This window comes from Phyllostomus hastatus, unplaced genomic scaffold (genome assembly GCF_019186645.2).
Source record: "Phyllostomus hastatus isolate PE091 unplaced genomic scaffold, TTU_PhHast_1.1 phas_contig_58, whole genome shotgun sequence".
NCBI classification, from domain to species: Eukaryota; Metazoa; Chordata; class Mammalia; order Chiroptera; family Phyllostomidae; genus Phyllostomus; species Phyllostomus hastatus.
The window spans coordinates 42,980,001-43,004,996 of record NW_025333916.1 but is presented as its reverse complement, the minus strand read 5'-3'; the positions used below and the strand labels follow the sequence as shown (position 1 = coordinate 43,004,996).

The window sequence follows — 24,996 nt, the reverse complement described above, 5'->3', positions numbered from 1 at the left end:
CCACAGGACTGGTTTAATTCTTAACTTGTTATCCAGTATCACAGGTTTTGGAATATTACCTTCTACAAACACTGCAGAAACACAGCTTTTGGATCCTACAAACAGGTTAGTATGCAGACGGCCTTGCAAGGACTGGGCATAAACACTATTGCGCAGCTGAGCTCAGATTTTGCGATAGGTCATCATCGCCCTTGGGATACAGTCTGACGTCAGCCTGACGTGTGAGACATATTTGTCAGTCCCCTCTGTCCCCCACACTCTAGCACTCCACCCCCCACCCATAGGCACCACTTCCTGCGTGCACTAAAGCCTGGAATCACACACTTCGCAACAGTGTTTTCTCAAACGTTAATGTACCTGGGAAGCCCCCAGAAAACTTGTTAAAATGCAGGTCAGAAAGGTCTGGGGTGAAGCCTGAAATTCTGCTTCTCTACCAAGTTCACAAGGATTCCTGCTGCTGGTCCTGGATCCTAGGCTGGGTGATTCACTAGCCCGGGACTGGGTGACCAACCAATGTTCGCAAGCTTCCTGGAGCATTCGCACTCTGAGCATTTTGCCACATGCGGGCATGACTCCTTCTTCCAATTCCCACTGTGTACCTCTCACCAAGCACAGCCTAGATCAAACACCAGCTCTTCTGTGGAGCTTCAGAAAGATTCACTTCCTCAGGCACCACTGAGCCTTCCTCCCTCCGAGTCTACCTCGGTTTCTTAAGTAACACATGAAAGAGAATTAAAGATCTCCTTCATTTCTTTGTCTTTGCCATAGATTGTCCTTCTGGAGGGCAAGGAGGATGGCACCACTCTGCCGCTTCTTATCCTCGCCGCTCTACACGGTGCCTGACACAAAGCAGGGGGTAAATTGGGTTAGCTGGGTAAATGAAACAGACTGAACAGGCGGTGATTTGAAGAGTTTGCACTTTCCCCATCCTTCGAAATCAGGTCACTGTTTTATCTCCAGTTCTTTTAGTCCTTTGTGCTGTGTTGACTCCATCTTGTTGACTTGCACTCATTTTTTACAGATTCTTTAAAAAATATGTCATTACTTTTGGTTGGCTGTAATTTTAAATCATAGAGCTTTATTGTGAAGAATGGCATCCAGAAAAAAAATGTTCCTTAATTCAAATCACTTAACAGCTGCATCACACTAACCAAACAGGTTTGCTCTCTGGCCCAGTATGCTACTTCTAAAATGGTTAGAATACTGGCACCTACCCCATCGGGTCTGAGGTTAAATGAATTCATTCATATATATATAGATATAGATAGATAGATAGATAGACAGATAGATAGATAGCTAGATACATGCAACACACTTAGAACTGTGCACTGCAGAATGATTAGCTTTTGATATCCTTTATGCCTTTCAGTATCTATAAAGACATGCTCCTTGCTACTGAAAGCACTGAAGGCCAAGTTTGTACTGTTCTGCTTTCCCTCTGTCATCTGCTGAATGACACGATCTTCTGCCGCTGCCTCCGGCTTTCCTTGACATGCTTCCGCTTCACTTTCCTACAAAACTTCAAACAACGTGCTGTTGTGCAGTTTTCTGCTTTGGCATTCTTGCCTGTCTCAGCCCATTTGTGGTGTTTCATCTATTAATACTATTCTTAAAGATTTTGCATCACTTTTCCCTCGATTCCGCACCTGTCTTTATCCCCTTTATTTGGGGTTTAGAAATCTGAGCCTGTAAGAGATCCATTCACACTGGCTCCAAATTCTGCTCATTGGGAATGGTCTCAATTAAATTATTAGAATTTCATTTTTTAGTTTTTTATTTTATAACCTTTCCCATCATGATGTTTTCTAACTTCTGAGAGATAAAAAGTATCAGCAAAGAGTGTCTGAATTTATCAGATGCTCTCTATCAGCAGAATGAAAATGAACATGTTTGAGAAGCTGGGCGGCCCATCACTCATCTTTTCTCACTGCTACGACATAAGGCTGTGTCATTCATACATCCAGTACTTGCAAACAATTACTGTTTTGGCTTTTTTCTCCTTTTACTATAATAAACATGAGTTATTTTTAATGTCAAATAGATAGATTTCCAATTCAGTATGTAAAATATCACTTTTATATTGTATCCCTCCCAATTCTTTCTCTTGGTGTGTTACTTTTGAAAAAATAAAAGTGTCTTTCATCCTAACAAGTTTAAAAGTATCAAAACTGAAAATTACAAAGGATACATTGCTGTATTACCTATGTAAGAAAAACTCTGCAAACTCCAATGTGTTGTCATATATTCAAAGAGAAGGTTTTAAGCTAACTTCAAAAGCCTAAAAGAGGAATATACTTTGAGTTAAAAGAAAACATTTACACCTCACATATTAATTTGTAAATGATTTTCTGTTTTAATCTGTTTTTTTCTAGTATTTGCCAACCACAAATCTGGCCCAGTCACTTGTGAGCAAGAAGTCTTCGTGCGTGGTTAACACACCGGGAGAACACCATTCTACAAGGCAAAGACGAAAGACATGGTGAGCAAATGCTGGCAAGATTTTTATGAAATAGCGGTCATATCAGGAACTTTAACAGATTATTTAAAAATTGCTGTATTCAGCACCTCAACCATCACATATTAATTGAGCAAATTGGAATGAGGCTGACCTCTAGTTCAGTCTGAGAAACCCTGCATGTGTAGATGTAGGTGTTCCTTTTCCATAAGAAGAGGCCAGGGCACCCAAGGGAGACACGAAGGGAGGATATGAAACGTGCTGAGGTAACAGACTGTTTTCTAGGAGAGTTGCTTCTCAGTCTATGAGGTGGAAAAAACCAAAATGTTTTCAAATTCCTAATTCATAGGAATACTTTGTAACATGCAACAAAAAGGAAAAAAGGAAAAACTGAAAAAACAAAAACATAAAATAAAAGTCCACACTCACCCCTTTGGGTGTTACAGCATGGTAAGTTGTTATACCGGGTGCTAATGGCCCGTGATTTCTGCATTTAGATTGATATAGACAAAGAGTTCACAGACTATCACAGACCACACTTTGATGATCACTCCTCTATGATAAACTGCTAGAAAAAAAAAACCTGCCTGAAAATGAGTCAGAACCATATCCATCCCAAGTACTGTTATTTCTTACCTGGCCTACAACAGACTTTCTCCCAGTGGGCTTCCCTCAGTGCCCACTCCAGGGCCATACAGCAGCCAGAGCAGGTCTGTCCCTGCTCATAGTCCTCCAGGGCTCCTACCTGCTCTTAGAATAAATCCATAACACACACGTGGTCTAGAAGCCCCTGCAAGAACTGGTCTGCCTCCTACTCCAGAGTCATCAGTTCTCTCCTTTGCTACTGTGTTGCAAATATACACAGGACATTGCTCAGAAAAGCCCTGAGCTCCCTCCAGGTCCAGGGCCTTCCCACACATTCATCTCTCATCATGGAATTCTGCACCAGCACTCGTCCACCCCGTGAGTTCGAAACAGCTGCAAATATATCACCATTCATCCGATAGAGTGCTGGGTCAATGGCTCTGTGACTGTTGTGACTAACAGAATATGGCAGATGTGATGGTGTGCCAATATCTGAACACAGGCATCAACACTTCCTGCCTCTTAAAGCACTCTTTCTGGAAACTTCAGCAACCACATAAGGAGTCCAGGTACCCTGAAACCATCCTGCCAGAGGGGTCACATGCAGGCTCTCCAATAGGCAGCCCAGTCATCCAAGTCAAGGATCAGGCACCCACTGTTGACCTTCTACCAGAGATGTCCAACCGTTTGGCATCTCTGGGCCACACTGGAAAAGAGCCGTTGTTTTGAGCCACACATTAAATATAATGTGACACATATTCACAAAACAATGTCACAATGTTTTAAGTAAATTTATGATTTTGTGTTGGGCTGCATTCACAGCCCTCCTGGGCCGCATGGGGCCCGTGTGCCTCAGGTTGGACACCTCTAGACCATCTTATCCACCAGCTGAATACTACCAGTGTCCTCAGTCCACTCCACATGGAGCCACAGAAATACAGTCAAGCCCATATTTCTGACTGAAAATAAATTGTGGGATATGATAAAATGTTTGTTAAGTCACTAAATGTCAAAGGCAGAATAACGGCTTCCCCAAAGATGCCCACGTCCTAATCCCCAGAATCGTGACCATGTTAGTTTGCACAGTAATAGGGACTCTGCTGATGTGATTGCATTCGAGATTTTGAGATGTGAGATTCCCCTCGATTGTCCCAATGGGCCAAAAGTAACTACAAAGGTCTTTACAAGAGGAAAGCAGAAGGAGCGGAGTGAGAGGGAGAGAGATTGGGGGATGTTATGCTGCTGGCTTTGAAGATGAAGAATCAGACTATGAATCAAGCTGGGAAATGCAAGAAACGGATCCTCCCCCAGAGACTTTGGAAGGAACACAACCCTGCCAAAACCTTGATTTCAGCTTTCTGAGACTCAGGTAGGTCATCTGACCATCAGAACTGTAAGATAATAGATTTGTGTTGTATTAAGTCACTAAGTTAGCAGTAATGTATTACCATATCAGCAGGACATGAAGGCATTCAATTTTAGGGTAACGTGTTATACAGTAATAGACAACTAGAATACAGCTCTCCCACTCCATCACACTTCCCCAAACACAGACGTTCGCTTAAATAATCACCTGGCTAATTCCTGTTCATCATTCAGATCTCAGCTTAAATATTTACTTCTAGGCATGTATTGAAGGATACATTCTTAGTGTATAATTTATTATTTTTTTAAGATTTTATTTATTTATTTTTAGAGAGGGAAGGGAGGGAGAAAGAGAGAGAGAGAAACATCAATGTGCGGTTGCTGGGGGCCCATGGCCTGCAACCTGGGCATGTGCCCTGACTGGGAATCAAACCTGCGATGCCTGGTTTGCAGCCCATGCTCAATCCATTGAGCTACACCAGCCAGGGGGATTTTTGAGATCAGAGAATATCTGTGTCCCTGCAAAATGAAAAGCTCCAGAAAGTCAGGTCTGTGTCTACTTGGCTCGCCAAGGAGTCCCCATTCCCCAGGCATAATACTTTCAGTAAATATTTGATGAGTCAGCAAACGACTGAGTAAATGAATACAGAATACATCAGAATACATGCAATGTACTGGGACCTTAGTTTGTGAATGAATGAATATAAAGGAGAAAAATTGTGTTGAAAAAAGAAATGTCCTTAAATGGATTATTTTTAAAAATCATGAAAGCCAGGGACCACTGCATAGATGGTACTGAGTACATATCTGAGTACTGGGGGTGCAAAACAGCAAGGTGGATCTTTATTCAAAAGTCTCAACCAATAACAAAAAAAGTCCAACAGTTGAATTTTGGGTCATATTACATTTAATAAAATTCCAAAAGCATTTAGTCAAAGAGACATTTTCAGCCCTTAAAAAAGAACCAACTTGAATTTTCAATAAATTGTTTTGTAACAACAAGGAAAGTTGGACAATACTGGGAAAAATCTATAATTATGTCACTGAGTGATAACTGTTGATAACATCTTGAAATATGTCCCCTCAAATATTTTCTTTTTCAGATATAATCCTATGCACAAGTGGGATCACCTAGGAAATGCTACTTAATTATCTGCATTTCTCATACATATTTTCTCACATCATTAAAAATTGCTAATACACTGTATGTTTTTAATAGCTAAACAGGGCTTTGACATTCCAATATCTCAATATTTTATCAACATTTTTATAATATGAAAATTAAGAAGCATAAATCTACAAATAAATTTATGTTTTTAAGGTGATTTCCTACTGTGAAACTTCTAGGTCAAAGTATGTACACATTTGTCAAGACTTTCGATTCACATATGTCAGCATTTCCTGCTTGTGCAGAATAAAAGCTGTTTGAGAAATAAAATACACTATTTGAAGATTAACAACATACACTAACACATCAAAAGCTCTAAGAAATCAAGCAATAAAAAACAAACTTGTGTTGAACTTTGCTAAATGGAAAGACATACATTTTTAACAATAGAAAGATCCTTTCTACCCCCCAGAGCTTGCACTACTCAGGCATGTGCTGGTGACTTCTTTAGCTTTCTGGAAACTTTTGTTTTTATGCTTTGAAAGGTTCTTCTACCTCAAGAATATATATAAAAACCCATTGTATTTAATTAGAACACTTAAATCTTTCATCCAACAAGAATTTTATTTTGGCATCAGAAACACATTAGAGCCCTCATGTTCCTTTCTAAAATGAGAAGCTGATTTTCCTGCTAGCATTAGGATGTATCTACCAAGCTTATCTCCCTTATCCATTTATAAGGCCTTCTTTCTCATACGCTGAATTTCTCATACGCTGCTTAGTTCCCATTTGTAATTAAGTCCACCTTGAGCCCTCTGACCCATTACACTGAACTCTACCCTACCATATTTCTTAAATATTTGTAAGTGTATAATATATTTTTATGACATCAAGAAAATGTTACTCTCATTACTCATTTCCAAAAATTTCCTGGATATCCTCATGTGTAGATGGATTCACTCAACAAATGGGTTCAATGTACTTAAGTAATTCAACATACATAATGTCATACATATGTAATTAAATTAAATTCCATGTCCACATACGGTAGATTTATTCTTCCAGGTAAAGAAAGTAGAATTTGTTCCAGTTTTCAAATTAAAATCTTAGTGGGTTTCCATGGGAATTATGTTGAATTCATTTAAGAAAGACTTTTCCATACAAAATCTTCCTGTCCCAGAACAAGGTAGGATATGGAACTTACATAAAGCGGCTGTGATTAAGCTGATGAAACTAAACCAACTAATATGCAAGGGCTTCATGATATAGAAATCTATATAGGTATAGATATGTATATATCTTTTAAACTTAATTCTCAATGACACATGAAATTAATATTATTACTCCTAGTTTACAGAGGAGAAAATTAAAGCTAAGTAACTTGTGTCACACATAAATAGAAAATTTAAAAAATCACAAAATTTTCTTTCACAGCTTTTTCCCTTCTCTCATTTAAGAGTTCACCCTCTTACTTCATCTTCCAAATGTATCCCTTGACCAGAACTTAGCTCTTTGTAAATCTCTGAGATTATATGAATTCCCTGTCCAATCTCTGTTGACCAGCCCTAATCCAGCTAAACAAACCATATGAACTTTATCCAGCTAAGCAAAACATGCAACTTCATAGTTTCTCAGTTTTTAGGAAATAGCATGTAGCTAGCAAGAGATAATCTGAGGTCAAGGTTGGTTTCAAGTTAATTCCTTTCTTAAAAAGATATTATTTTCTCCTTTAGGAATTCTTTTTCTAACATTTTCTTCATAACAACCATTGAACCCCCAAAAATCTAAACACGTTTGTTAGCTGGACAGCCATATTTTGTGCCAATTTAATGAAACTTACTTCTCCAATTTCATTATTTAAAGAACCACAGGTTCTAATTTGGTACTTTAAGATATCAGTAAATGAAGAATTGAAACAATTCAATGCAATGAGGTTAAGAGATTAAAAAAGGATTTAATAAAATTAAATAGGTGAGGGGAAAAAATACTTTTGCTTTGCCCTTAAAATTAAGGCCTGGAGGCTGAAAAGGCCTAGAATTCTAAATTTCTACATTTATCTTCTTTGGTGATCTCAAAAATTCTCTGAGAGAAAATGGTTATTTATAGAGTAAGTATTCATAGACAACTTCTTTTGGCATAAAATTATTAAAACAAATGAAAACATAGAAACTAGAAATATCCTCTCTTCCATCTTCCTTCCAACGTATCTATTCTACTTAGAGAAGTTACTTGTTCCCTAATGCAGAAGGCAACCAAAAGTAAATTTATGGAACTATTCCCATCATGTGACTTCAGTTCCCCTAATAATAGCATTCCTCTTTATTTTTCTGAAAAGGAACTATATGTCTAATATATCACCTTGGTTTTGCGAAGCTTTTAAGAATCCCAGTCTTTATGACTACAGTTGGAAAACTCAAGAGGGCTACTCCTTCTCAAAATCTCGAATAAGAACCCATTCATTTATTCAGTAAACAGTTACCAAATGTTTATTATATATCAAATATGGTGGAGGCCACTGGATATACAAACCTAGATAAAACACTGTCCTCCCCTCAAAGAAGTTCAAGCAATTGCAGAAATAACACAATGGAAGTCTCAGCGGAAATCATACACAAAACTCTTACACAGTAGATATCTTTTTTTTAAAGATTTTATTTATTTGTTTTTAGAGAGGGAAGGGAGGGAGAAAGAGAGAGAGAGAAATATCAATGTGTGGTTGCTGGGGGTCATGGCCTGCAACCCAGGCATATACCCTGACTGGGAATTGAACCTGTGACATTTTGGTTCTCAGCCCGTGCACAGTGGATGTCTTGATGGAGCTGTGGCCTACTACTTGTCTCTGCACCAGATGATGCATGTCTGGGAACATTTGGAGACCTGATGGGGAAGGCCCTACATAAATTACACCTTTTATTGCTGAATAATTGAAATTCTTATTGGCAAATGAAACCTCATACTATAGGAATATAATTAAAGTGCAGGAATTTATAATTTATAATACTATAAATTGATAAAATCAATGTGTACTCGTTCCTTAAAAAATGCACTTTTCTCCATCTCTAACATCACTAAAAGTGAGCCCACCACAGGAACCCTTTGCTTGATTCCAAGATTTACGTCTTGAACACATTTCTCCACTAAAAGGTCCCAGACTCTTTGGGCATGACTGATTTTGTGCCTTGGGCAGGAAAAAAAGTAGAGTGGATCTGGAACATTCTTTTGTGGTCAGAAAGTAAGGATTGTTTTACAGCATGATTGTCTGTGCTGAAAGGACAAAGGAGATTCTTAAAGGTTTTCCACAGAAGAAGTTGTGAAAGTCAAATATCAAAGAAAAGAATAAATATTAATAATTGAAACAATGTGTTTGTAATTAGACTCAAAGGAGAAAAGTTAATATAAATACTAAGTTAATATGGTATATAAAAAGCTGTTATATACAATAAAATATAAGAATAATAGAATGCTTAAGCCTGTGTTAACTGTAATTGTAGGGGAGTGTTAATTGACAAATTCCTCAGAAGCTTGCTTTTGTTGTTATCTTTTTAAGTTGGGTGATGACAAAAAAAAGGCAAATGAAGTCTTGAAATCCAGCCCTTCACTGATTTCCACAGGAAATCCACCCCCGCCAAGCATTTTGTGACTTTAGAAAAGATTGACTAAAGATTTTTGGGGACGCAGGAAGGTGTCACCTTAGGAGCCCTACTCCTCACAGTGTTGAAACGTCTCTCCAGTTCTACCACCCCCCATCTTCCCATGCATCTTCCCATGCATCTCCCCCTTCCATCTGCTGGGTACCCCCTGCGTCTCCTTCTTTTACCGGCCAGAATCTCTCTACTGTGGAGAGAAATCTGTTTTTCTAAAGCCCACATCTGAAAACTCAAAACACGTGCAGAAACGTGTAAGAACAAGTGCCCTTCAGTGCACAGGCGGCCCACCTCACCCTGGAGGGCAGTCCGCAACATAGACAGTAGAAATCCTCCCAATTCCATTTATAAATAACTGTGTTCCTATCTGCTTCCCACAGACTATTCTTATAACAATCCTTTACTTATCTCTTAATAATTACAGATAATGTCTAAGTTATTTATACACGATTCCCTCCATAATGTGGATTTGCTATGCTTAGTAAGTATATAGGACGTAGAGGAACGTGCTTTACAACTGAAGTGTTTTTCTCTCATTACTCATTAATTAGTCCTACAGCCTTGGGAAGTGAGGACTTCCTGAGGAAGTTAGTTTATCCTCGGTAAGTTATTTCCTAGTCAAAGAGGAAGTAAACACACATGTTAACCTGATTTTTAAGGTCAGACTGTGTCCGCCACTGTAAAGGTCAAATATTTCCAGTATCAAGACGTTTATTCTAAAACATGGCTACACAACCCCCTCCACATGCCCCTTTGCCTTAGATCAGCGCAGAAGCCTTCCCATTAGTGTAAATCCTGCAAAGGCCCAGAGAAAGGTGGCAGAGTGCAGAGCGTCACAGAGTGACACCTTGTTTGCCACTGACGTCTCCAACTACATGTGATCCACCGAAAACCTGGTACAAAGACTGGGCAGCCGCTTTCTACTGAATGGTTTAGTGAACACTGGATGTTCAAAGCACTTGTAAACCTATTCAAAGTTTCTGGGAGGTGAGAGGGGGTCTGTTTAGAAGCCCCCACTGTCCCCCACATGAACCCAGATGACTTTCTCCAACTCCTCACATCCTTACACACCACACGATATCCTTCCACCCTTCCACCTTCTACTCACACAGCAAAACGCCAAGTCCAAGGCCACCAGGAGGCCTATCCCCAACTCCCCCACCCCAGGCTTATCCTTCTTCCTCTACCAATAATAGCACTTCTTCTGATCACTTGGGACACAGTTTCCTATCACCCCAAGTTAGTATTACTCTTTAACTACTTCATAAGTAGTTACATCCCCCAGCAATTGCTAAAGTTCTGGAAGCAGTAGATCCTGCCATGAAGTCAAATCCCATAGGGAACCAAAGAGCAAACAGCAGGATATCGTGAAGGATGCCTGTTTAAGACGAGAGGCAAGGATGGGGACTCAGAAGCTACAGGGTGGACATTCCACCTAAATCCATCTGAGTAAACCCAAGACCAGTTCTGAAGATTCCTCCAGGAAGAGAAAACACATGTGGAAGGACAGACACTGTGAACCCTGTAAGTGCCAAACATGTATTTGAACCTGGATCACATCCCTTAATCAATCCCCATTGAATTAAATTCCTAAAGGTACCAATAAGAAATCTTAGGGATAATCCAAGCCTTCATTACAAATAGACTTAGCGGTACTTACATGAATCAGAATGCCTATCCCTGGAATATATTGATTATTTATTGAGCGCTTTTCGGCAAATGGCAAAATGTAGGTGAAAGAAATAAACATAGAATAATTTGTCCATGAGATTAGAATATTAAAGCTCTGACTTTTTTCTCTCTCCCAGCTCTACATAAAGACACTGAGAGATTCTGGGTATCTCAAGTAGTACTTTAAGATGCCCTTAACCAAACTTCCTTCTGAGCCTATTAAATGACATTTTTGCCATTCTGGATGATTCATTTGGGAAGATAATTCCCTTAAGAAATTAAACTTAGTTCTTGAGTCTGAGAGGGTATCAGGATTTCGTTGTCTATTTGTAGGCTTATATAACAATTTTGTGGATACTGAGCTGAGAAGCTCTCCACTGCTTAAACTCATCATCAGATGCAACTTTGACTTCTTTACTGGACTGGGCAGACTGCTTCTGTCACGTGCCTAAACCACCAGTTGTAATCGGTGCAATTTTTCAAAAGTCACCTAACTTGCAATTAGGCAGTAGCTTAAACAATGAAAGAAGTTTGGTGACAAAGCAGTGAGTTGCTAATTTAATTACCAAAACACATTAAGCTTCAGCTAAAGCCTCTCAAAAGCTTTCCTCAAAGATCCTGAAATGTTCAGAGATAGTTTAAAGTTGACATGTTAATTTTTAAAGGCGAAACAAATCTTTGTAATAATCAGTCATCCCCTTCCACATGCGAAGACTAAAAGCTCCTAACACTATATTTCATACTTTAGAATCTCTCTCCTCTGAAGGTACCCCGCCCAAACTTCCAATTAAAATAGGTGTCATTTTGTAACTATTTTAAAAGACACTTCTTTAATGTCATTTTCTTTTTCCAGTTCTTTGCTTTTGTTCCCTTTTCCTACATTATCTGTTTTCACTCTATCTTCTTCTGCATCACACATAGAGTATTTGATTGTAATTGACTACTTCCAGGTACACACCAGTCTTTCAAGGCTCATGCTCTAAGGTTGCTATCTTCTACTTGTGTACATTTCAAATTAAAGAATAATTCCCTGGCTCAGTTTTAAAAGGAAACAAGCAATGCAACTATGCAGTACTCTTGTATTACATACACTATAGACCATACATTATGATTAACTTACATATCAGTTTCAAACCCCAAGTCTATCTGGTGTCTATGTTAAGGGCATAGTTATGGTACCTCTAAAACCAACCCCCAATATAAAATCAGCTTGGAATCTTGACTTTTGCTTTTTATAACTAAGGATTTAAAGTCAATTTATAAACTATACATAGGTCATGAAAGTGTCCCCTTGTATATACTGTTGGCAACATAGACACAATTATGAGATGGCATTTGAAAAGGAACTTCTCTAAGTACTTTCAACATCTACTTTTATATAAACTTATAAAAATAATTAGTATAAAATTCTCAGTAGATTTGCATGATATTTATAAGGCAGGCATTAAAAATTAATCTTAGATATCACAGCTCATAGCCTATCTTTGCTACTTGCTAAGGTTATTCGACTTTGGGCCACCCCAGTTCTCTCCAAGTCTCCTCCCTGTTTCATCTGCCAAATGGAAACTTTTATATCTACATCTCAAAAAAAGTGTGAGGACGGATGAAACAAAGTCAAATGGAATAATGCTCTTGTAAGAGCACGAAATAATGCACTCCGAAAAATGGTGAATTTGTGGGGTAGTCAAAGAAGCTTTTTGGAAAACAGAATCCAACTTGAGTTAAAAGCATCATCCTTTTCTTCCTGAGTGATTCATGTGACTTTTGTTTGAAGAGTACACTTAAGAAGTAGAAAGAAGATGATACAAGGAAGACAATGAGAATAAAAACAAAGCCAGATGGCTAAGCATTTTCCAAATAACTCTATTTAAAATTGCTCTAATTTGGGCACTGAAAACATGAGAACCCATGACTATATAAATAAACTGGTGATTTTTAGCTTCCACGAAAAGAATATTACCACATATTTTCACAAATCAACTCATTTCACATGGGTCAAATGAAACATTTTAAAATGAACTCCTTTCAGGGAGTTGATTAAATGGGCAATTTCACAAAGTACTATTAAGCAAATCTATGGAAAGGTATTTTAAAACCATGAACTGTCTTCAAAGCAGTTTTTCCATCTCTAGCTAAGAAGCTAATCTACTCAAGTAGGTTAAGATCCTTTTACCATTGAAGAAGTAGTTCCCATCCGAATGACTGATCTCCTTGGGCTCAACAATCTTTCTCAAATGCTTCAGAACACCCTGCCCCAGCTCTGTAAACAGCTCAAACTAGGCAGCTAGAAATCAGGTGGACAAAAGAGAATTAACTAGTTTCATGCTCAGAAGGGAACTGCTTTTTTAAAGGCTATGCTTTTTCCTAATTTGACTGTCCCTCCCCAGAACACTCCAGTGTCAAATTCCTGCTTGACAATTTGTTAGAAGTCTAATCTAGAGCAAATGTTTTTGTTTCTCTGTGCCACAGGTATTTCTTTGTACAATGATTATATTAGATCAGAAAATAGTCTTTTTGTAGCTCTAAAAACCCTATGATTCTATGGGTGTCTTGCTTGACAACCAACATTTATACACAGCCATCACATCTATAAACTATGTGGTCAATGAATTCAATATCTGAACCTAAATATGTCTAAAGAGCAACTGGATGAAGCTGACTTTTCATCAGGCAATTGTAGTTGGTCTTTGAACTAACCGCTTCACCTTCCTCCAGCTGGAGAGAGGACTGAGTTGCTGGGATGCTGCCCTTAAAGCCATATCCACACACCCTCTCGTCCGTGAGAGGAGTCCAGGCTCAGCTCGCTGTCTCTGGGAAGAGTCATCATGATGTAACCCAACCCAGATGCTCCTGCCCAAGGCTGGCGGCTGTGTGCTCCGTTCCAGCCATGGGCTGGATGTGACTTTCAGAGCTGAAGGTCAAAGCCCATTCTTTCCAGTACAAGAGAACACTGTGTGGATGAATATGACTGAAAAAAATGGAAGAAAAACAATACTAACACAACTGTAAAGAATTATGCTGTGGCTTAAGATGTTGGAACGTAGATTTTGTCTGGAAAAATGGAAAGTTTACAGCTTTCTACATTTGAACCCATACCCCCTATAGTGTCAGGATACCAAGAACTTAAATGGTCACAAGAAATATAACGGGCATTAAAGTCTGTGTCACTTATTAGGGACAAAGCACTACAGGCCACCAATTCTTTAAAAAGGGGTGTGGCTTTAAAGTCACAAAATTAGGATATGCAGAATTTGTGTATGAGACTTTGAACCAAAACACTATTATTAGGTCAAAGATGCCATTCTGTCTTGTATTGAAACCAAATTGTGCCTTGGCTGCTGTGGCTCAGTAGATTGAGTGCTGGCCTGTGAACCAAAGAGTCACTGGTTCGATTCCCAGTCAGGGCACATGCCAGAGTTGCGAGCCAGGTCCCCAGTAGTGGTCACGTGAAAGGAAACCACACATCGGTGTTTCTCTTCCTCTCTTTCCTCCTCCCTTCCCCTCTCTCTAAAAATAAACAAATAAAATCTTTAAAAAAAAGGGAGGGAGGGAGAAAGACAGAGAAATATCAATGTGCGGTTGCTGGGGGCTGTGGCCTGGAACCCAAGCGTGTGCCCTGACTGGGAATCGAACCTGCGATGCTTTGGTTTGTAGCCCGCGCTCAATCCACTGAGCTATGCCAGCCAGGTACAAATAAAATCTTTTAAAAAATAAAAATAAAAACAAATTGTATCACCATCTGTGCCCACCATGCCTAGGGAAACAGCTTTATGACCTCAAGTAGATTAGTTGAAACATTGGATAAACAGCACGAACACAGGACCTTAGTAAAGAAACAGACTTGCTAGAGCACAGGTGGCAGATACAAGGCCTGCGGGCTGAATCTGGCCCTCCACCTTGTTTTACCTGGCCTGGCACCTTGCAGCAACACCAAGCTCCTGGCACCTTGCAGCAACACCAAGTTCCTTGCTCCTTGTAAGGAGTAGTTACATTTATATAGTCCTAAAATTACATTTGGCACTCTGAAGGCAACTGCAATATTTATGTGGCCCCTGTTGAAAATGACTTTGACCACTTTGTGCTAGAGTGATTGAATGGGATGCCTCAACCATTAGGGCTGGGTGCTAAAATACTTTTTTCCTGTTATCCAGGAAAAGCTAAAAAAAATGTTTGGAGAACCTGTGGGTCTATAATCTCTCTTATCTTCAGATATGTACTATGATAAGTCAACTCTGACTAGGTACCATGCACAGCGCTATAAACACTAATCCCAAGACTCATTACTCTGGCTACCAGACTAGTTCTGGCTCCAAGGTCAGAGTATCTCAGAGAAGCTTTCAGTGGCAGCCCTGCACTTTGTACTCACCCTCTTAACAGGTCATCTTGCTGTTGTTTATGACCTCATCCCAAGGGGCGGGCAGCATTTGCAAAGGACAGTTTGTGATGATTTGGGTACAAGATGGAAGGACCTGCAGAAGCAGCAGCTCCCACCATGCTCTTTTTCATGCACACAATTCAGTGATTTTCAGGAAACTTCCTGAGTTGACAACTATCACCACAATCCAATTTTAGAATATTGTCGCCTTCCTAATAACATCCTTCATGTCTGTTTACAGTTAATCTCCATTCCTACCAGCAGCCCCAGGTTCAGCGAAGGCTACGTGAGTGCTGCCCCTTTCCCTCAGCTCCCACATCCTCATTTCACGTGCCGGCATATATTGCGTAGAGCAGTCACCTACACCTTCCCTGGTAAGAAACAAAGCTTGTGACATCAGCTATCTTGTGGAGTCTGGGAGAAGTCCCACACCGCTGCACAATGCTTCCAACCCAGCTATCACATGTATGGGCACCATTTTCAATGGGTGCAGGAAAATTCAATATCATCCTTCACAATGATACCATTCTTAGAAATCAATATCACTCAGACCTTAAAGCTGGGGATCCTGCCTGTGCGCCCATGCCTCCTGCAGACGATATTGATGCATGCAGAGGTGGAAAATCCTAAAGAGGATCAAGGAACTGAAGAAAATAACCATAATTAAACAGCTTCCAGAAGTACACCGCTCACTCAATATTTTCTTAACATCAAAGGTTAAACATAGCTCTAGAAAACAGCGGGGAGAGAACCAGGGAAGCATTTTTAGGTTTGCTCCTCTGTAGCATCTGTAAGAAATCAAAGTACACCGTCTGTCTCTTTGCCAGCATTGTACACAGACATATTTTTCGGTAGGAGGAAATGCGCCTGCCGTCAAGGAAATGTGCTCTGCAGAGGCCGGAGGATGTGATGCCCTGATAGCTCATCCGCACGGCGGACCAGGGCTCTGTCGCCTGTGCGCTGAGACCATCGGTTAGCCTTCGCTGCTGTGCTCCCATCGCGGGAGACCAGGCTTCTCAGCCCAACTACGCAGCAAGCATCCCCGAAACACATCTTAATGTAACTAATACCCACCCCACATTTATTATTAACAGTTTTAACTTTTCACTGATTAACAACAGTAAACAACAATTCATGCAAATAGAAAAAAACAATACTTTCTTTTATAGGTTTTCAGATATGCAAAAATATGAAGAGCATCTTTCACAGGGATAGGGTTTTTCGACTTAAAAACTGTAAAAAAATTTCATAATAACTTAGCCCAGTCGCTAAAAATCCTGTTTCACAGGAACACGACATTTTCCCACTTTTCTCTCCTGGTCTCACCCACAGCACAACAGAGAATGCGTTGTGACAGAAATGTACAGCTCGTTGGCTGGGCCTGCACCAAAGAAATCGTTTGAAGGAAAAGCAAAATAAAATAACAATTTTACATTGCTATAGTGTATTTTTTGAAACATAAAAAGAAGACTTTGTAAATGCATTAAGTCCCACAGTCCCTTCCCCTAACCCTTTCGACACAGCACACACACTTTTGTATTTTCTCTTTTTGGAAAGCAGAATGAAACATTAAGAGAACTTAAATCAGGATAGGGAAGCACAGAGGGGATCTTTTATGCACTTTTAACTTTCTATTTTCACAGCCACTCAAATTAGACAAAGGACTATGACACAAGTGACTGTAAAACAATGGTGGAAAAAAGTAATAATCTTACAAAACATACCTTTCAGAGTGCAGAGGCCCGTAAACACATTAAATAGATTTCCTCTCTGGCTTCAAAGAATGAAAACCTCAAAGGTGAATGTTTAGAATCAATTTACCTGATTTGCACATTACCTTAACTGAATTTTGAGAATGATCTAATGCCCACATTTGAAAGAACAGGCAGAAAATTAAAATTGGATTGCTACCTGGTGCTTCACTGCACAAAGGACAACACCCTCATCTGCTTGCTTTACAATGTGAGCAAAACAACGCTAAGGCATTCAACACAAGAGGCTATAATCCAGTTACAAAAGCTATTTATGCATCAGTCTGGGGGTAATTTACCCAAGGAAGGGAACCAGTGCTACTTGAAACACACGCAGTCAAAGAACACCCAAGAGAAGACAAACACAGCAGAAGAGCACCATCATTATTAACGCACAAATTGATGCAGAGCAAGAGTAGTCAAACAGCTGAGATGGCCGGCTTCAGGCCATGAACATGCTTCCCCGTATCCCAAACAGCAGAAATTCAGGCTCCGAAACAAAGACTGGAAATGTGCTTCCACAACATACTGTACTCTTTAGGAAAGCAGGCTTTACACGATGTCACAAAAATCAGGTGACATCTCCCAAACAGTCTTTCATTCTAAACGGCAGTAATGTCTTAACACTGGACCTTCATTCAACACTTAGTTTAAAAGTACTCTCCAGAAATGAAGTCATTTAATTGTGTTTAACATTAAAATAAAAGGAGCTGATTCTATGCTGGGGTCAACTTTCCACTAAATAACTAACACAGAAACAATTATTTCCACACTCAAACAAGCAGGCAATTATTCAAAAGCTTCTCAACTATTTATTGGGAAGCAATGGAATTACAACATGGACTACATACAGTCAGATCTTCATCAAGAACACCAGTGTGGCCAGTCCCCAACCTGATGGGCAGAACTTTTCAGTTTTTCTGTAAATAGTCAAATGAACCTCCTTCTTACTCTCAAACATTGGTGATTAGTTCAAGCTCTACAAATCACATGACGACGACCTGGCCATTGTCACAATCCTGAATTCCAGGGTGCTTATTCTGAAAGTTCTTGCACAGCCTTCAACTTTAGCACAAGGATTTTTTTCTATACCAAAAAAAAGAGAGAGGTGGTATCATAAAGGGTTCTCCGAAGTCAGCCTACTGTAGTGTGACAAATCACAGCATGTGCCTTAGAATCAAGACGCTTCAACCCCACGGAAACAACCATAGTCGGCAGTGACACAGCACAACAGAAAAAGAAACTTGGGAAAACGTTTGCCTTCTCATTTTTAAGACATTCATATGCTCCCACTCAGCACAACAGAACTCAGACTCACACATTTTATTTGTCTTCCAAAAATAGCCAGCACTGGGAAGAGAGGGCACGAGATAATGAAGACCAGATGCCTACCTTCACTGGTAGCCACATTCTTCTGGGCTTGGGTGGGTGTGTGATCTGTACTTGAACTCACGTCGGATGAGATGCTTGAGCTGCCTTTGCCTAGAAAAAAACAGGAATGAGCAGCTTTTGAGTTTTATAATTTCAGAACTAACCGTGACTTTCACTCTGTCCCGTACCAAGCCGCATTGCTTGTTTCCAAGAAAGGAGCCATAATACCAAGAAAGGAGTTTATTAGGCTTCTTGCCTTATGTATTCAGTATCTTTGGGGAAATTCCTGAGCCATGTCAGAGCAGAACTAAAGCCCTATTACCATCTCACTGGACTATAAACTCAGACAAGATTACAAAACACAGTCAAATACGATAATGTAATCTAATTTTGATGTACATGTGACTAAGAAAGTGCATGTGTGAAACACATCTATAGCATTAATTTTTTATTTGCAGCTATAAACTATACATCTTCCAGTAAATGACAAATGCAAATCTAAGAATGAGGTATTACCCAAGAAGGAAGAGCCTACTGGCTCCAAAAAACTGCCTCACCTTAAAAAAAAAATCAAATACCTTGTTTTAATAGGTTCTTCTTTAGAAAAGAAAAAAAAAGCTTCATTTTTTAATGCAGTAATTCTGGGGGTGCTTCTCCATGCCAGGGGACATTTTGCAATGTCTGGTATGATTTTTCGTTGTCACAACTGGAGAGGGTACTCTCCTGGCACTAGTGGGTTGAGGCAGAGATGCTGCTTAAACATCTTAAAATACACAGGACAGCTACCCCGCCAATCAAGAATGATCCAGCCCAAAACATCAATAGTGCCAAGGTTAAGAACCCCTAGTCTAAATAATCTTACCTGAGCTGACAGCTCAGTTTCCACTCTTCTGACCTTCTGACTTTTGACAAGAACATATAGAATGACTCTAAACATTCTCGAAATGTCACCGGCAAGTCTACCAATATGAACCACACGCAGTGCCTAGTAAGGAAGGTGCCAATAAGGACGGTGGTGGGCAGAATTCTAAGATGACTCCCATGGTACCTGCTACAGACTAAATGTTCATGCCCCCCAAAATTCATGTTTAAAACCTAATCACCCAAGAGACAGCATCAGGAGGTGACTAGCCTTTGGGAGGTGACTGGTTCAGGGCTGTGGCAGCCTCGTGAATGGGGCTGCAGAAGAGAGCCGCCAGAGAGCTCCCTGCCCATGTGAGGAAACGGGGAAACGATGGCGGTCTGTGAATCAGCAAGCAGGCTCTCACAGACACTTTGATCTCAAACCTTTCAGCCTCCGGAAATGTGAGGATCAAACTCCTGTTGTGATAAACCACTAGTCTATATGGTATTTTGTTGTAGTAGCCCAGCAGGGCTAAGACAGTGCCCGTGCCCTCGGTAATCTGCTCCTCTTGATTATGGGCAGAATCTGCCACTTGCCACTAAAGCTATAGAATATGATGATGGTAAGAGGATTTTGCAGATGCAATTAAATTTCCTAATGAGCAGAATTTAGTCAAAGGGGAAATTATTCTTGGTGAGTCTGACCCAAGTAGATAAGCCATTACAGGGATCTAGAAGAAAGACTTCCTGCTGGTCTCGAAGAAGCAAGTTATCATGACTTCTACAGCTGCAAGGCAATGAATTCTGCAATGCCCACGCATGCACGGAAGAGGCCTCGAGCCCCTGATGGAAGCCCAGGCCTCACCAGTGCCTTGACCTCAGCTTTGTAAGACCCTGAACAAACGTCCAGCCCAGAGTTCTGACCCAAGAAAAATGAACTCATGAATGCATCTCATGGTAAGCTCCTGCTAAATTGGTGGGAATTTGTTATGTGGCAATAGGAAACTAATATAATGAAACGAATATAATGACTAACCAGTTATATCACAAATGGACTCTTTCTGTTCCACAAGTAATGACGAACACTCTTACATGCAGCTGAGAAACACTGTTTTTCAATAGTCTTCCCTACACAGTGGTAAACACCCCAGTTAGGGGGCATGAGATTACAGTCTGAAAACAGAGTAGAAAAGCACAAATGGGAGATTTAAAGAGTTTCAGGGATTTGTTCGCTAATGTTGACAGTAATGGAATAATCCAAGTTCATAAGTGACATCATCTAGACAGGGAAGCTCATTGTGATTTATGATTCTGAAACAAGGCTGCACTCCCATCATCCCTGCCCATTTCTCATCCTCCTTCCGCACAGTTAGCCAATACGGTACAGAAACTCCATTTAGTTTGTGCTTAGCCTGCTTCTGCAGCCCTCACTTACCTGGCATGGTTCACCTTTGGAGAGTGTTGATATGTTGGACTGGGTACCTAGCTAGAAATATGTCAAACTCATCTCTGACCTCAGTCTGCTGCTCCCTTGCTTTTTGACCTTGGACAGTGTCCCCCTCTGATAGGGGAGATGGATGGACTAAATCGTATATAGCAGGTCAAATAGTTTATGATTCTATGAGTCCGTTACAGAACTCTACAAACCTGCAAACATTCCTTTTAATTTGGAAGAAAAGTGTTATTGTGTACCACGAATACACAGACTTAAACTATTTTTAGTATATTGTTAATTAGCAATGCACAAATGAAAACTAGAAATAAACTCCGTATGTATTAGCTGTGACTCAACAAGACCAAAACAAAATAACCAATTATACACAAAACAATAAAACCCATTAAAATTCCAATTAGCACCATTAATTTCATGTGGCAGATGATGTTATTTTGCTGACATTAAAATGCCTTTCAAAATGTAAATACAGTACTAGCTGCTAAAGCCTGTGTTCTCTGACTTCTGACATGTCTGTGCTACCTCGGGCTGTATGAGGACTCAGCCTGCCCACCGCATTCCTCCTCTAGAACCCAGACGGCCCTGCCTGCTACAGCATGCCCTATCAGCTGACCTTCACTTGGTCTGACTGCGTCATTCACGTTTTATTGTCTGCTCTCCTCTTACTGCTCATTGTCCCAACCACTGAAGCACAGCTCCTTCCTCAGAAAACAAAACTGTATGTCAGGACCTGCCCAGGTGGCTCAGTTGGTTGGAACGTCGTCCCAAACACCAAAAAGTTGCAGGTTCAACCGCCAGTAAGAGCACATACCCAGGTTGTGGGTTCAATCCCTAGCCGATTGATGTCTTTCTTTCATATCAATGTTTCTCTCTCTCTTTCCATCCCACTTACTCTCTTTAAAATCAATAAATAGCCTCAGATGAGAGTTAAAAAGAAAACCATGTGGCAAGACTCTGTTATAAAGGGGAACCAGTAGAACTAGTACACAATCACTTATTATTTTTTAAGATTATCCTCAGAAAGAAAGCACAGCTCTGGCTGATGTGGCTCAGTTGGTTAGACTGTCATCTCATAACTGAAAGGTTGTGGGTTTGATTCCCAGTCTGAGTGCATATGATCCCCTGTCTGGGCACATTCATCCTGGAGGCAACCAATCATGCTTCTCTCTCAAATCAATGTTTCTCTTTCTCCCTTCCACCTTTCTAAGAAAGCAACAAAAAATGACCTTGGGTAAGGATTGGGAAAAAAAAAAAGGAAATCACAAAATAACAAATTTCAGAAGACATTCTCAGACAGCTCTGAGAACCTGTATGCATACCCTTCAAAGGACTACAAACTCCACTTTAAGAAATGCTGGTAAGTGGAGAAAGAAGAGATGGAGGAAACAAGTAATATTATCAGCAACATGTGTAACAGTAGCTAACACAGAGAGTGCACGCTGTGTTGTGTACTCCAGTAAACACATTAGGCACATCATCATATTTTCATTGTGCCTTACGGTTTTGTTTTTCCATAAGATTTTGTTATTGCCCTCTCCCCAAAGAAACTCTGTAGATATTTTTCTGTAATCACTCTCACAAATAAAACTGTAATGCCACAGATATACTGTGTATTATATCATGTGCAGTGTGTATAGCTCTACTTTTTACATAAAAAGCGTAAGAGTTTTTGCCCTCAGTTTTTGTCCCTTCGAGGGTAATATTGCCCCCCACTGAGCATGTATGCCCTTTGATAAGTACAGTTTTAAATGCCTGGCCAATTAATGAACTGAGTGATTACGGGCAATGAGATAACAGAGACTCAAATGCAGTCCTTCTTGTTACTCACAGCAGTTATGTTCCATCAAGTCACCGCAGACATGGAACTAACAACGCTGGATCCCTTGCTCTGAGGGAAAACACAGGATTAGGATTCTGCGTCTCTCTGGTCAATTTTGTCACCAATGCACGTGTTTCTGTTTGAAGACACCTGATTCAATATACTTTGTTGATTCATTAACATTCAACTGAAGGCCAGCAGCACTGGAAGTCATGCCTAAGTGAAGTTTATCTGACACAAGCAAGGCACATCACAGCCTTCCTGCGACCGAGGAACAACAGACAGTTCTTATGCACGATACTTGGGGGGCCACGTTAAGTAATGAAATCATCCATAAACAAGCACCAAAATGTGGAAAATGCGGCATGAAATAGGTCACAAAAGTGACGCTCATTCACAGTGTGAGAGCTGACCCAAGGGGGCACAGTGCTGCCCGTTTAACCTCAGCTTGGCCCACGCACGTTGGATGGCTCAGAAATTCTCGCCGCTCTGCACGTGTCCACAAACGACCATGACATAAAGGCTATTGATTTGGAGGTTACGATTATGTTTTAGTAACTATGCAAATTCACAAACACAGAATCCACAAATAGTCGGGACTGACTGCATATGATCTGGTATTAAATAAGGCTTCACAGTCCATCACCAGCTTTTTTTTTGGGGGGGGGTGCGGCTGCAGCAGGTAGGGTGTAGCATCTAGAGTGAGGAAGCTGGGTCTATGTCTGACTCCGTCACTTACTAGTGTTGGGACGATCATTAAAGCCCTCTTTGCTTTACTTTTGGCAGCCATAATCAGAGTGGAGGAATCCAATGCCGGCCTCATAGGGCTGTTTTGGGCATAAGATAACGCTAGGATAGTACCTTTAGGAAATACTAAAAAATCTTAGTATAATGGGATTCATATTTTGGATACTATCAACATGCTCTATTCTTCTGCCTCATTTCTTGAAGCAAAACCACCATTTCGGGAAGTTCGGGTCGACAGGGAAAAGGTATACATACGGTGCGGGTGGGGTACTTACAGATTCAATGTCAGAGAAGGAACTCAGGGGTGATATTCAGCTTCCAATAGCCAAAACCAGATATCTGCAGTATGACAACATTCTTGCAAGACAAGCTACTGCATTAAGAAGAGCCTGCCTGCATGTCTCAACTTCAAATAGGGTCTGATTAAATGACTAGGTCCTATACCTTGGCCAAGGTGACACATGAAACTGTCCATCACAGTGTCAGGCTCATATGAGTTTAAATTCCATATTTACCACTTCTAAACACGTTATCAGGAGGATACCTGTCAAATTTTCTAAGCATCATTGTTTTCATCTATGAGATAGAAATGAAAACAAACAACAAACAATTACTTATATCCTCTACTAAAAATGGGGGACTTGTACCCACTTTTCAGGGTTTGTTGGCAGTTATTATGAGTAAGGAATCATTTATGGCTTCTTAAGTGTTCAATTGCATGTGAGGCCAGCAGGAGCCCATGCTGCACTGTTTACTGTTGACCCTTTCGTCACAGTCCAGTTTGTGTTGGGAGTCAGAAATGAAATTTAAAACCCTAATTGTTGCTTTACTATTCCATGCACATAGAATAGTAAACAAATATTATACGTGCATATAAACTAAATTACACAAACCTTATATATCTGGCAGAAATCCGTCAGGTAAAAGCAAAGTTGATGATTCTACTCTCTGTCTAAGTGCCTTAGCCAAATGAAAGTGTATTTGTTTATTGGTCGTTAGGGGGTTTTAGCCCATCAGAAATGTGCCTGTTAGCTTTGGTAAAGCAAAATTTTGCACTTTATTAATTTCCTCCCAAGTGGATTAAAAGGCCCAAATGAGAGCAAGTGAACAATTAGGTATCAAATACAAATAACTAGCAAAGCAAATGAAGAATAACTGGCACACTGAAGCTGATAAACACGATGTAACACGTTAACACAGGTGTATAATTCTGAATCACAGTACATGAAATTAGTGATGGATGGAGCATCAAGGTCACTTGGGACCCACGATCAGCCCAGGAATGCTAGCAGAAGAATGTGCTGGTCTTCATTCCCCTCACACTCCCTTTGGGCTTTCTGTGAGAGTGTGCCATGTTTTCCCAAGGTTTGAAGAGAAGGAGAATGTTCATTAAATGAGGATCCTATTAGACAGGGATTTTAAGTCTCTTTTAATTAAAAAAATCCCATAGGTAAAATAAGTTTCTTCTCTCCTCTCATTCCCAGTGACTGATTCTGCAAATGCAGATATTTAAAACAAGACAGTCACACATTCCATGTTGATTTATTGATAACATGAAGAATGTAAGGAGAGAAATAGATCAATCAATACATGACAAAAAAATCAATCAACGGGTCCTATGATTTCTAACATTATTAAGAGTCCAAGAAACCACCTGCAAACTTGACTCCCTGTATCGATTCCAGATTACATGCACTGAATTAATTCCTGTGGATTTCAACCACAGACTTCGGATGTGAAATCCAGAAATATGCACGTGGACTCGTGTGGCGGGTGCTTGGGCACTTATGTCCTGTTTCTTTCAGTTAC

At 40.1% G+C, this 24,996-nt stretch overlaps 1 protein-coding gene across 1 annotated transcript in view; it reads right to left on the bottom strand.

Moving 5' to 3' along the window:
- FBXL7 (F-box and leucine rich repeat protein 7) overlaps positions 1–24,996 on the bottom strand; it is a 335,135-nt gene that overhangs the window by 221,546 nt on the left and 88,593 nt on the right. The window contains exon 2 of the mRNA XM_045848330.1: positions 18,347–18,436. Coding sequence (XP_045704286.1) covers positions 18,347–18,436 — 90 coding nt within the window. The remainder of the gene's footprint in view (positions 1–18,346; positions 18,437–24,996) is intronic.